At 43.7% G+C, this 12666-nt stretch overlaps 1 protein-coding gene across 1 annotated transcript in view; it reads right to left on the bottom strand.

The window, feature by feature from the left end:
• Positions 1–8913: 8913 nt before the first annotated feature.
• Positions 8914–12666, bottom strand: part of NUP58 (nucleoporin 58) — a 32568-nt gene continuing 28815 nt past the window's right edge. Inside the window, exons 16-19 of the mRNA XM_083437147.1 lie at positions 11266–11355; positions 11038–11124; positions 10824–10907; positions 8914–9087 (exon numbers count right to left, since the gene is read on the bottom strand). Of these exons, the coding sequence (XP_083293273.1) occupies positions 9008–9087; positions 10824–10907; positions 11038–11124; positions 11266–11355 (341 nt within the window). The 3' untranslated portion in view covers positions 8914–9007. The remainder of the gene's footprint in view (positions 9088–10823; positions 10908–11037; positions 11125–11265; positions 11356–12666) is intronic.

The raw sequence follows: 12666 nt of genomic DNA, 5'->3' as shown, positions 1-12666 counted from the left end.
ATTGGCTAAAATGTCTGAGGAATATGGAATCTCTAGTCCAACAGCATCTGAAGACCCAATGTTGAAGAAGCCTTCTCCTTACAGGTCTTTGGATCCCAACCCGTTCTGTAGTCATGGTACAACAATACTTCACTTTGACTCTTAATATAGTTTTCGGACATCTGTCCTAGGCTTGCTTACATATTCAATATTATTATTATTTTTAGGCCCAAATAAGTCCTCACAAGGCAGTTTCCAACATGTAAAAACAGGACATACGTAATCGCTATATATTTTTATTGATTGGGGGGCAGCTGCCCCTCCCTGTCCCCCCTTGGCTACACCCATGAGCCCTTCCCCTCTCAGTTTCCCAAATCTTTAAGCCTACCTGAACTGGAAAGATCAGTTATATTCTCAGAATAAGTAAAGGTAAAGGTACCCCTGCCCGTACGGGCCAGTCTTGACAGACTCTAGGGTTGTGCGCCCATCTCACTCAAGAGGCCGGGGGCCAGCGCTGTCCGGAGACACTTCCGGGTCACGTGGCCAGCGTGACATCGCTGCTCTGGCGAGCCAGAGCCGCACACGGAACGCCGTTTACCTTCCCGCTAGTAAGCGGTCCCTATTTATCTACTTGCACCCAAGAGTGCTTTCGAACTGCTAGGTTGGCAGGCGCTGGGACCGAACGACGGGAGCGCACCCCGCCGCGGGGATTCGAACCGCCGACCTTTCGATCGGCAAGCCCTAGGCTCTGAGGCTTTTACCCACAGCGCCACCCGCGTCCCTTATTCTCAGAATATGCAAGGATAAACAAGATAAACATGAAGAAGGATAAACATGAAGAAAAGCATCAGTAGTAGGATTCTGTTATATAACTTAACAGACCTGAGGAGACACAGCCAGGCTCACTGGTTTTCTCTCTTTCTAAAAATGCCATATATATAGCCTGCTAAATTCAACACAGCTTGTTTAGGATGCACCAGGCAGGCAATTTGCACTTAATAAATTAAATACAGCATGGGCAGTTTGCTATCAGAATAATATGCTCCCTAATAATCCCTGGGACATTTCCATCCAAATACAAGAAGATGGCTGCATAGAACCAAAGATAGATACCCTCCAGAGGCTGCTTTTCAATATTTACACAGAGCCAAGTGCATGCTGGGAAAGGCTTCAGGAGTTCACATAGCATTGTGCGAATCCTCATGGAGGCTGTGCAGCGCAGACATGATCAATAAACTTCATAGTCATGTGTCTCAACGTAGAGTCTCGGTTCATTGATGTAGGGAGCTCCAGGGATTGGAGGACACAGAAGACTCATGATGTGGGAAGAAACTAGAAGAAAAACCCTGAAATAATTGTTTTCGGGGGGGGGGGCACTAAGAATTCTGTAATAAACTGAAGGCTTGTGCACCATCACTCGTAGAAATACTTGAACAAAGAGAGAGAGAGAGAGGTTTTATCTGATTCTTCCTAGAATTCTAAAGAATGAAAAAATCAGGCCTTTTGTTTTTCTGTTCTTTAGTTGTGGAGAGTGTCAGATGTGAGGGTCAAGTGTGGCTGTCCAGGTTCTCTGTCTGGACTGTGGAAATCTCAGCCCACACCCTCTCACTGGCCCTATGCACCCTGAATGTTTTGCCAGACTGGAACGTGTCATTTAAACTCTGATAATGCCTCTTGCTTGTCTGGGTGCTGAGGGGTGTGTGAATGTTTGCAGAAACTTGCCTACTGTACAGAGGTAAAATATGAGTTGGTTGGCGCACAGACTTTTGCCTCCGACCCTACCTACTACAGCCACGAGACCCTAGGAAGGTTGACTAGCAGGGAACCTGCTTTCTGCCTACTCCTGCGTCTAACCATGTTTATATTTTACACAGCTGTGAAAAGGTCCAAGAGCTCTGCCACCCTTTGCATTGGGTCATTCTAAACGTGGGATGGGAAACCTGGCCCTCTGAATGTCATTGGACTACCACTCTTATCATTGACCATGCTGACTGGGCAGTGGTAAATTTTGAAATGCAGGTGCTCATTATTATGACAGCCCCAACATAGTCACATGTCATCATCTCCTGCCAACTGGAGAGTCCAAATATACAAGGCAGCTGTGTCAGTCCATTATTTTGTGCGCACGCACACACACACACAAAATAGCAGCAATGGATAGATAAAACCCAGTTCATTAAGATTAGAAGGGCGGCACTCTTGTGCATGTTTTCTTGGGAATAGCTCTGCTGAATTCAGTGGTGCTTGCTTCGATCTACCTAGGATGTTCAGCCAGCTGCAAACTTCAGCTTTCAATTATAAATGCAAACAGTCTCCTTAAAAAGTGTTACCATTTAAACTGCTAGCATTTAGAAGGAATCCCATCTAAGAAAAGAAGTCTCTGCTCAGTTCTGCCCCCACCCCCATCTCTCACTTCCTCTTTGCTAATCTGACACAATCAAACCTGAAAGGTTCATTATCACCTCATTCACACTTGTCAATGCCAGGAGGGTCCATCAGTTACTCTGGTGCTCTGGCAGGTGAGGAATCACCACTGCTGCTCAGGAAAAATAATAATCTCAAGAGTTGCATGTTTACTACTTACTACACCATTGTAGGTGGGAATGATGGATTGACACACAGCCCAGCAACACCCAGAGGCCACAGGGTCCCCATCCCTGTCCTAAATGCTACCCATCCAAATTTGAAGGGCTTGGAAATGCAAATGAGTTCGTGATGGTTTTTCTTTCTAAACAAACACACTGGACGTGTGTGATTGTGATAAGTGATCTTCATTAAAACCCTAAGCAGCTTGAGCTCCCAAGCATCTGACAGAACACTTCTATAACAACCTGGTACCAGCTCAGTAGTGGCTCACCTGCTTTGCATGTAGAAGGTGCAATCCCCAGCATCTCCAGATAGGACTGTGAATTATCGCTTTCTGAAATCTTGGGAGATTTCTGTATCGGCAAGTTCTGAGCTGAATGGACCAATGGTCTGGCTCCTTATAAGGCAAGCATCCTATCTGTTAGAGATGCCCTTTTGAACACCCCCACCCTTGGGAGTCTATTGGAGGGCTTCCTCCTGGCCAATGGAATTGACAACTAAATTCCAACTTTAAGTAAGTAATGCAAAGAGCCTTATGCCACTTGAAGGTGCCCAAAGACTCCTTGTTGTTCTTGCTGCAAAAAAATAGCGTAATAAGAGCCTGCTGGATCAGGCCAATGGCTGATCTAGTCCAGTATCCTGTTCTCAGAGTGGCCAAACAGATGCCTCTGGGAGGCCTAACAAACAGGTCTCAAAAGCACTCTCTCTTCCTCCAATTTCCAGCAGCACATCTACCCAACTGGCAATTCTTTCAATAAATGGGTTGGTTGGTGTTTTTCCTTTCAGTCTCCTTTAATACTTAAGTGTTTTCTTCAGAGCTAATGTCAAAATCTGAGAAAACCAATCCAACATGGAATGGTTGAAGACCCCCAAGAAGCTGAAATAGATATTCCACAGTTAGCAAAAATACTATCAGTTGTCTGCAAACCTCCTCCAGAAATATATATCTGTACAGCTCTAACCTTGAATTAAATGAATGTTACCAGTCACATCCTTGATCCTGTCCAGAGTGCCTTTCCAAAAGACTACAATTACTGAACATGTTCAAAACACTTGCAATGTCCTTGCAATGAAATACTATTTTTTTAATCATCTAGGTTGCTTCAAGAGTTGGACATTGTTGCAAGAAGATGAAATCAAGAATAGGATAAAACTGTACCCAAACAAGCAGGGAATGAACAGGGTGCATGTAGGCAGTCCTTATGTTTTGAAGCACATTTTATTTTGACAGTTTGCAGCATTTGTGGCAATACATTTGTTCTCAGTTTCTGTGCCACTACAGCAAATCTTACAGCTCTGGGTGACACATATTACTCTCAGCTGAGCTGAAGTAATGTTCCTTCTGTCTGTATTATAAGAATTGATTGACTCAATGGTTCAATGAGTTTCCTGGATTTTGTGCAAATACCACAACAGAATTGGTGATGACAGATGTTCTTAAACACTTCAGCTCCACAAAACTGAGTGGTCTGAAGGGATCTTTGGATAGGGTCCCTCAGGATGCTTGGAATGAACCATCAGGATTTCAGAGCCAAAGACCTATATGGAACAAAAGATTCTGATTCATGAAAATAACTTTCAAGCAGATGCTCTGCTTTTATGAAACAGGAGCGGGGGACCTTTGGCTCACCAGATGTTGCTGAAGTACAACTCCCATTAAAGCCCTTGCCATTGGCCATGCTTGGTAGGGCTGATGGGAGTTGTAGTTCAGCAGCATTCTGGCAAGCCAACGGTTCCTCACTCCTGTTGTAAAATATAAAGATATGAGCAAAATTATTCCACATCTTGATTAGGAAAATGCTCCCGTGATTTGGCTTCTTGGACTGGCTCCAAATCAAGTTGTATTTGCTTTTGTAGGATTATTATTAATTCTGAGCATTTTCTGTTCATGTGGGTACTTTCTTGCTGCACCAAACTATACAAAACACTAGCCTTTTTCTTTTCCTTTAGTTTGCTTTTTTTGTTGTTCTCACTAGTCTGCTATGTAGAGAAAAAAGAAAAATTCTCATCAATCCTGGCCAGCATGGCCAATGGTCAGGGATGATGGGAGTTGTAGTCCAGTAATATCTGGAGGGCCACAGGTTCCCCATCCCTTCTGTAAGAGAGAGAGTGTGTACTAGTGTACGCTGCTTTGGATTTCCAGCCACAAGGCTAGAAAACGCTTACGTTTATAACCGGATATAGAACAGCCATGAGTAACCTGTGTCACTTCTCGCATTACTTGACTACAGCTCCCATCATCCATAACCATTGATCATGTTAGCTAGGACTGATGGGAGTTGAAGTTCAAAACTATCTGGAGGGCCACAAGAGTCTTCATCCTTGATTACAAGAAATGTTGGGAACGACTCCTAGTTTTCACTTGTATGCTTTAATGTTTATTGTGGCTTCCAGACATTGCTTCAATTTAGCATATGCAGACTACAAGATATCAAAAACAGGCCATAACCAACATTGGTGGGGGGGGCATATGGGCTCGCATTTGATGTGAACAACATCCTGTGTTTGCTGCAAAAACCTTGCATGCATGAGGAATCCTCATCTCACAATAAATACGATACATGTCTTGGAGCACCCTGGAGTCTCTTCCAGACAACCTGCTTGTTGAGCATCCATTCTGATTTGTTATTATATGAGATTGTCCGGGTCACGAAGAGTCGGACACGACTAAACAACTAAACAACAACAACAACATCTTGTTTGTGGGGAGATTAGATGATGTTGTGTCAAGGCAAATGCTACCCCACACTATCCAGCACATTTCCCCAGCAATTATTGGGGGGGGGGGGAATCCAATATTTGGGGGAAGAGGTTTGTTGTACAAGACCTCTCCATCAACTTAGCCTTAATTTGCTAAGATGTGACTGAATCCCACCCTGAACGTCCCCTGCAATAGGTATATAATACATGATGGGAGCAGCACTAACAATAGAAATATTGGAGAGTGTCTCTATAAAATATTTATGTTTGAGTGATTTCCCTCCCCCTGCCCCTGTTTCCTGAGTCAGCAGCAACCCAAGACGGGTAAATATTCCTTTCTTCCTCAGCAACAGATTTGAATAATACACAGAGCTAAAGCGTAATTTACATCTCAATAAAAATGTGTTTTCTTTCTTGACTCCTTTCCTTTGCTTTTCCTTACGAGGGCTAAGAAACGAAGGCAACAATCTTGGGAATAACTCTGTGTAATCATTTCGCACAATAACACTCCGTGTGCCTGGGTATAGACATGTTTTGTAGCTTGCACTGTATGGCTGCACTTACGTGGGAGTAAGCCCGATTGAAGCAGGATTTACTTCTGAGTAAATAGACTTACCAGGATTGCAGTGTAAAATGACTACGTAGCTACCTTCTCTTTTGTAAAACCCAGCCTTTTCTCTAACAATTTCTGCAGTAACCATCACTCTGAACTGCTTTTGAATCATGTGGCCTCCAATAGCAAAGGCTGGCACGCTCAGCCACAAAGGAAATAAATAACATAGAGATATACAGGCTCCCCCTACCCCACTTATGTGGTGGTTATGTTCCAAGCCCCCGCGTGCATAAGTGAAATAGTATAAAACGGGGAACCAACCCACTTCAACAGGAAGGGCGCATGGGGAGGAGACAGAGGGAGTGTGCAAAGTGACTCCAGATATAGGGAAGCTTGGAAGTTGGTGACTCCCCCCCAGTGTGTGAACAGGCAGTGGTAGGAGGCAGACAGAGTGAGGAGGAACAAGCAAGGGGGATGAGGCTGGGCCAGGCAGGTTGACCTTCCTGCCCCCTTCAGTTCCCTGCTTCTCCACCCAAGCCCAAGTGAGGTCCGGGAGAGGCAGAGCAGGGAGTACCCCTATGCCGGATGTCTGGTGGGCAGTGTCGGAAATTAAAAATGGTGGCTCATAACCTGCTAGCATGGAGGTCCCAGGACAGATGCCAGTGTTGGTTGGTCTGCTGGGGTCCTAGGACCGTGGAAGTTAACTGTTGGGCCCTGACATTCAGCCTGCCCAGATCAATGTTATACCTCAGAGGAGATAGAATCAGCCTCCCAACAATACCATCTTGGTACAGTGGTACCTCGGGCTAAGAACTTAATTCGTTCCGGAGGTCCGTTCTTAACCTGAAACTATTCGTAACCTGAAGCACCACTTTAGCTAATGGGGCCTCCTGCAGCTGCTGCGCCGCCGCCACATGATTTCTGTTCTCATCCTGAGCAAAGTTCTTAACCCGAGGTACTATTTCTGGGTTAGCGGAGTCTGTAACCTGAAGCATATGTAACCTGAAGCTTCTGTAACCCGAGGTACCACTGTATTATGTCTATAACCAAATATAAGCTTGAGGGGTTTGGTTTGGTTATGTTTATGAGTTAACTGCTTTTTCAAAAATAGGTTTCTTTGACTGTGTTTGGTCCATTTAGTTCACTGGTTTACTTTTAAGAAAGAATGCTGGGGTATTATAAGCATGTTAACTCGTTAGTTAATGGTAACAACAAGTTAGACCTAGCACAGTTGAGAGGATGAGTGCAGGAGAGACTTTTCATATAAAATACTAATTCATTTCATGAATACACATGCGCGCACACACAACCTTGGCAATGGTGCGTGTACTCTGTGTATGCTTATATATACACACACACACACAAGGAGAATGACACACACATACATATAAACACACAATGGCAGAGCTCATACTGCTTTCCCCATTGCAGATGTATTTGAAAATTGGGGTGGAAGGGAGAGAAGACCTTGGTCTTGTTTTATTTAGCAGCCACAGAGCTTGTGGAAGGTGTAAAATTGAGGGCACTTGGAAATGAGGTCATCTGTGTCTCCACATATGAGATGCAGGATGGGGCTATGAGTTAAACTAACATGAACCCAGCTGCAATTTAAAATTAATTTCGAGAGTGCCTTAACGTTTGAAATCAACACCATAGAATTTTAATCCAGCCTTTAGCCTGTTCGAATATTTTATGTCAAGTGCAATTATTAAAATAAAGCCATGGTTTAAAAGCCACAAATGTTTCAGAAAGGAAAGTCATGGACCTAGGGTTCTATTTCATTATAGAAAGAAGCTGAGATCCAAAGGAAGGAGTTGCTTCTTGTTTTGCTACAGCAGCAATGCAGAAGAGGCAGGGCACTTTTAATGATGAATAGTGGGCTTGTCTCTTCAGCTGCAGAAACTGTTTCCCTTTGTTCATTTAATAAACCATGGTGGTCAGTCCAAATGGGTAGAACTGCCACCCAAAGGTTCAGCACAGTTTCCCAGGTCATGCAAAGCAAGTTGCCATCTGGCTCACCAAGTTACACAAATAATTTCCATGCCTCAGCCTGCAGCATCCAGCAGTAGTATGGAGATTTGTCATGTGGTTATCAAGATTATGAAATACAATTACAGGAGGGAAGGATACAATTTTAAGGAAAAGTTGTATGCGGTTATTATTGCACTGGAACCAACGTAAAAAAGAAGCTGTAACTATGGATGCATTGTGCAGAACATGATTAATTACATATCTTCATACATTTATAATAATGAATTACGGGTGTATGTCAGAGTTGGGGAACTTTTTTCAGTCCAACCTTCCAGAGGTCACATGATAGTGGTGAACAAGGCCAAAGGTAAAAGTGGGCGGAGCAACAAATGCAAATTTTACCTCTGGATAGTAGGCCACACACTCACACAACCCTCCCTAGCCTATATCCAGGCAAGTAAGAATCAAAAATACATTCCTGTCAGGCAAAAATGCTGGAGGAAGGTGTAGCTGTGGAAGGGTGGCACCTGGGGAGAGTCATGAGAGCCAGATATTCTCGGAGGGCCACATTTGGCCTAAGGTCCCCCCGCCCTACTTGCCTGGAATGTGGAAAAAATAAAACTCATTGATGGAAAAATATTTGACATGTGAAACGGTCAATTCACACACCAAGGAAATCTATGCTACCTCAGTGGGCCTTGAGTTAGAAACTGGGTTCAGGCAACCATGTTCTGAGAATGCTTGCAGTTCTACCACAAAGCAACCCAGTTGCTCTGGGTTTTCAGGATAAGGCAAATAACTCTATCCTTTCTTTCCTAGGATACAGCCTGCACATAAATGCTCAACATGTGACTTTGTTGTGGACTGCCAGCTTTTCAAACTGCCTCTATAGCTATGCTTTTAACAGCTTATTGAGATGCAGGAATTAGCAGGCAAAGCTTCCCATAACACAGAGATATCCATTGCTGCAGAACCAGCTGCTGCTAAAGGCACAGGAGCGTACCAAGAAGTTATTGGCAACCCTACCTTCATTTTAAGCTTTGTTAGGGATGTAATCACAGATCAAGAAGCCTAGGTCACCTTTGAAATAACTCTTGAGAAAAAACGACAGGTACAAAGTCTGGTCTTGGTATCAGTGCTGTATTAGGATCAAGGCATTGGGGGTGGGGAGAGAGAGAGAACGGCCATTTCTTGTCCGGGAGATTAATTCTATGCACCTTAGTTTAATTTCGTTGCTGTAACCTCCCCATTTTCTAGGATGGTGCTAAGTGCTACTGGTGAACGCCGCTTAATGATGCCTGAGGTAAAGAGAAAAAACAATTTAGGCCAGGAGATTGGGAATAATTTTCATGCATTAGGCCACCTTCCCTTCCCAAAGCAAACATCCAGGAATCACATGCCAGTGGTGGGTGTGGCTAGAGACAAAAGTGGGAGGAGCAATTCATGTAAATCTCACTTTTTTCCTTTTCTTTTTTTACAGCAGGCCAGCTTCTACACAAACACACACACACCATTCCTCTGTACCCTCCATTAGGGCAATAAAGAGGCATTATCAGATGTCACTAACACATTTCAGCCAAGCAAAAACACTCAAGGAGGGGGTGAATGGCGTGGCCTGGGGAGTGTCCTGAGGGCCAGAGAGGCTGGAACGCATTATTTGTCATTATTTATTACATTTATATACCACCTTTCATCCAAAGTTCTCAAGGTGATTCACAAGACAGATAAAAGCGCAAATAAATAGAAAACAAAACAATAGCAACTCTTCTTTGAGAGTTGTCAGAAAGACCCACATTCTCCTCACGGAGCTACAATTCCCAGAGTTCTCTGTGGAGAGGGATTGATTGTTAAACTAGTTTTGGAATAAGGGTCTGTTAACAACTCTCAGCGGCCTTAACAAACTACACGTCCCAGGATTCTTTTGGGGAACTCATGACTGTTTAAATACTGCTTTACATATATATAGGGCAGAACAGGTGTCAGTGCAGACGATATTGAGATAGATGGTCTGACTCAGTATTGAGGCAGCTTCCTATATTGTATGGGAATTCAGTGGCTGGAGCTCCTAATGTATTTATTTTCACTTAAAAGCAGAAGGTGCCTGCTGAATTGGAGCCGAGTGTGGAGTTCTGCATGGTGGGTAGAAAATCTTTGGTAGTAGTAGTATCAGTTCAGAAAAGCAAGGAGGTCCGAAGTCTTTCCACTGATATTGGGGGGGGGGGGCTGGGGGCTGGACTACTAGGCACTTATTGCCACCTAGTGGTAATGATAATGTGTGGCAGGATTAAGGTATGTGTAAGAGCTGTTTGATGGACTGCCTCAGAAGATGGTGAGTTCTCATTCATTAGACAGTTAAAGAAGGGCAGCCATCTGCTGAGGTTGCAAGGTGGATATAATGATCAGAGCTTTTTTGGGTGGGGGGGACCCCAGAGTTCCTTTCCACTCTAAAAAATGTATGATTCCATGTAATCCAGTGCTTTCCTCCCTGACCAAAGACTCAGACAGCAAGTTTGGGGGGTGGGGGGAATTATCCCACCTCAAATCTTTTAGCTGGAGTTGCAAGGATTGAGCCCAAAATTTCTCTTTTGGGTGGGAGGGAAAACAAAGCATATTCTGTACCAGTGGATTATGGTCCACTCTTGCTGGACAATGCATGTCTTCAGGTAGGGTAAGAGTTGTCTTTAGCTAGGAAAGACCTAGAGAAAAGTTATCTCAGGTGCAGGGAGCATTTAGCCCTTCAGATCTTGCTGAATTACAACTCCCCTCATTGCTCGCCACTGGCCATCGTTGCTGGGGCTGATATGAGTGCAGGCCTAAACCCCAGTTATCTGCACAGCTTGCCAAGCAGATTTCAGCAAGCTAATATTTTGTAATCTGACATCTATCTCCTTATCTCTGGGGAAAGTCAACACGAGACCTGTAAAACACTTTATACAGTGGAAATCCATTCAGGTTTCACCCTCCTGCACCAGCTACCTCTGAGCTGAAAAGCATAGTAAGAACCAGAGCATAAATGTCATAGAAATGATCTAACCTGGCACAGTCTTCATTACGAATATGTTTGGGGCAGATCCTATTGAAGTACATGATCCACTGGGTGCTGGGCCTCCTGGAATTCCTGCATAAGTGCCACACAGAAATAGAACACAAACATCTGATTGTAAACAATTTCTATGGGTGGGTGGGGGTGTTTGTGCTACAGCAAAAAAACCAAAGCGTTGCAGCACCTTACAGACTAACAGATTTACCTAGTGTATTCATCGTGAATGGGTTCGGTGAACGTCCTACTGAAGTGCACGATGCAGCAGGAGTCAGACCTGGTGAACTCGAAACCCCTGCATAAGCACCATAGAAATAAAAGTCAAACACCTGTTTTTCTTATCCTGATACCAAATTGAAACAATTCCATGCAGAGTTGCTTAGTGTTGCAACAAGAGCAAAGATCCCTGCGGCAACGTTAAGGTTGCAAAATTTACCTGATGCATAATCCGTTGTAAATATCTTTGGTATATTTCCCATTGCAACAGGTGATACACTAGGAGCTGGACCTGATCCACTAGGCATTCCTACGTAAGCACCACAGAAACAAAGAGTCAAACATTTGATTTACTTATCTAGATACAAATTATAGAGGGTTTTTGGGGGTAGCTGTGTCTCAGCAAAAACACACACAAAGAGAGCCCTGTGTAAAGGGCTAATGTATTCTTTGTTGAGAATATGTTCAGTGTGTATCCCATTGAAGCACACAATCCATATGGCATTCCTGCACAAACTACATAGAATAGTACACAGACATTGCATTTCCTTATCCTGCTATGTTGTAAACCATTTCAGGGGGGAAGTAGCTGTGTGTATACAGACTGCAAATAAGGATTCCACTTCATGACTCAAATTAGCTATCACCCAAGGTATTAAAGTTACCAAACGTCCAATATCAAGGGTAACTTTTTCATGATCTTTTGTAATGGCCAGTGGCTGAAACAACAACTGATACGGATCATTCAGTATTTTAATTCATCTATCCAGGTTTTGAGCTGAAGACAAAAAATAAAGGTTGTAAGGTATGATGTGAGATGCCTTAGAAGCTAACAGATCCCTGATACCACCCTATACTGTAATTAATAAAAAGAAGAAGTAACATGAAGCATAGAATTGTACTGAGTCAGTCAAAATTTTAAAATATTTAAATGCTGAATTGGGACCTATCCAACCCAAGTGCCAAATCAGTAAAATGTTCCTAAGTGTAGGGAGGACTCAGGGTGTTCTCTCCACCCTCAAGGAGTTCCAGTGTTTTTCAGCAACACAATTGCAGACGTGAATATAATGGACAAAGGACACCAGCAACTCCAAGTACGACGACAGTTCATTTTTCTGTCCATTGTGATCGAGGCTTATAAAGCCTTTTAAAGGCTCAGGACCACAATACCTCAAGGACTGCCTCTCCTCATATGAACAGACCCAGACTCTGTGTTTATCACCTGTTTATCCTTTTTCGTAGCAAAAGGAAGAACAAAGAAACAGTGGGGTCACTCAGAGGAGAAGATGGTGAAATGCAAACAGGGGACACAGAAAGGGCTGAACTCCTCAATGCCTTCTTTGCCTCAGTCTTCTCCGATAAAGAAAACAATGCCCGACCTGAAGAATTTGGAGGAAATGATTCAGCAGAGGAAACACAGCCCAGAATAACTAAGGAGATAGTACAAGAATACTTGGCTAGTTTAGATGTATTCAAGTCTCCAGGGCCAGATGAACTGCATCCAAGAGTATTAAAAGAACTGGCAGATGTGATCTCAGAACCACTGGCAGTCATCTTTGAGAATTCCTGGAGAACAGGCGAAGTCCCGGCAGACTGGAGGAGGGCAAATGTTGTCCCTATT

Source organism: Podarcis tiliguerta (assembly GCF_965153285.1).
Source record: "Podarcis tiliguerta genome assembly, chromosome: 4".
Classification (NCBI taxonomy): domain Eukaryota; kingdom Metazoa; phylum Chordata; class Lepidosauria; order Squamata; family Lacertidae; genus Podarcis; species Podarcis tiliguerta.
Note: the sequence above shows the minus strand (reverse complement) of the source record. Positions and strands in the feature narration are given on the sequence as shown.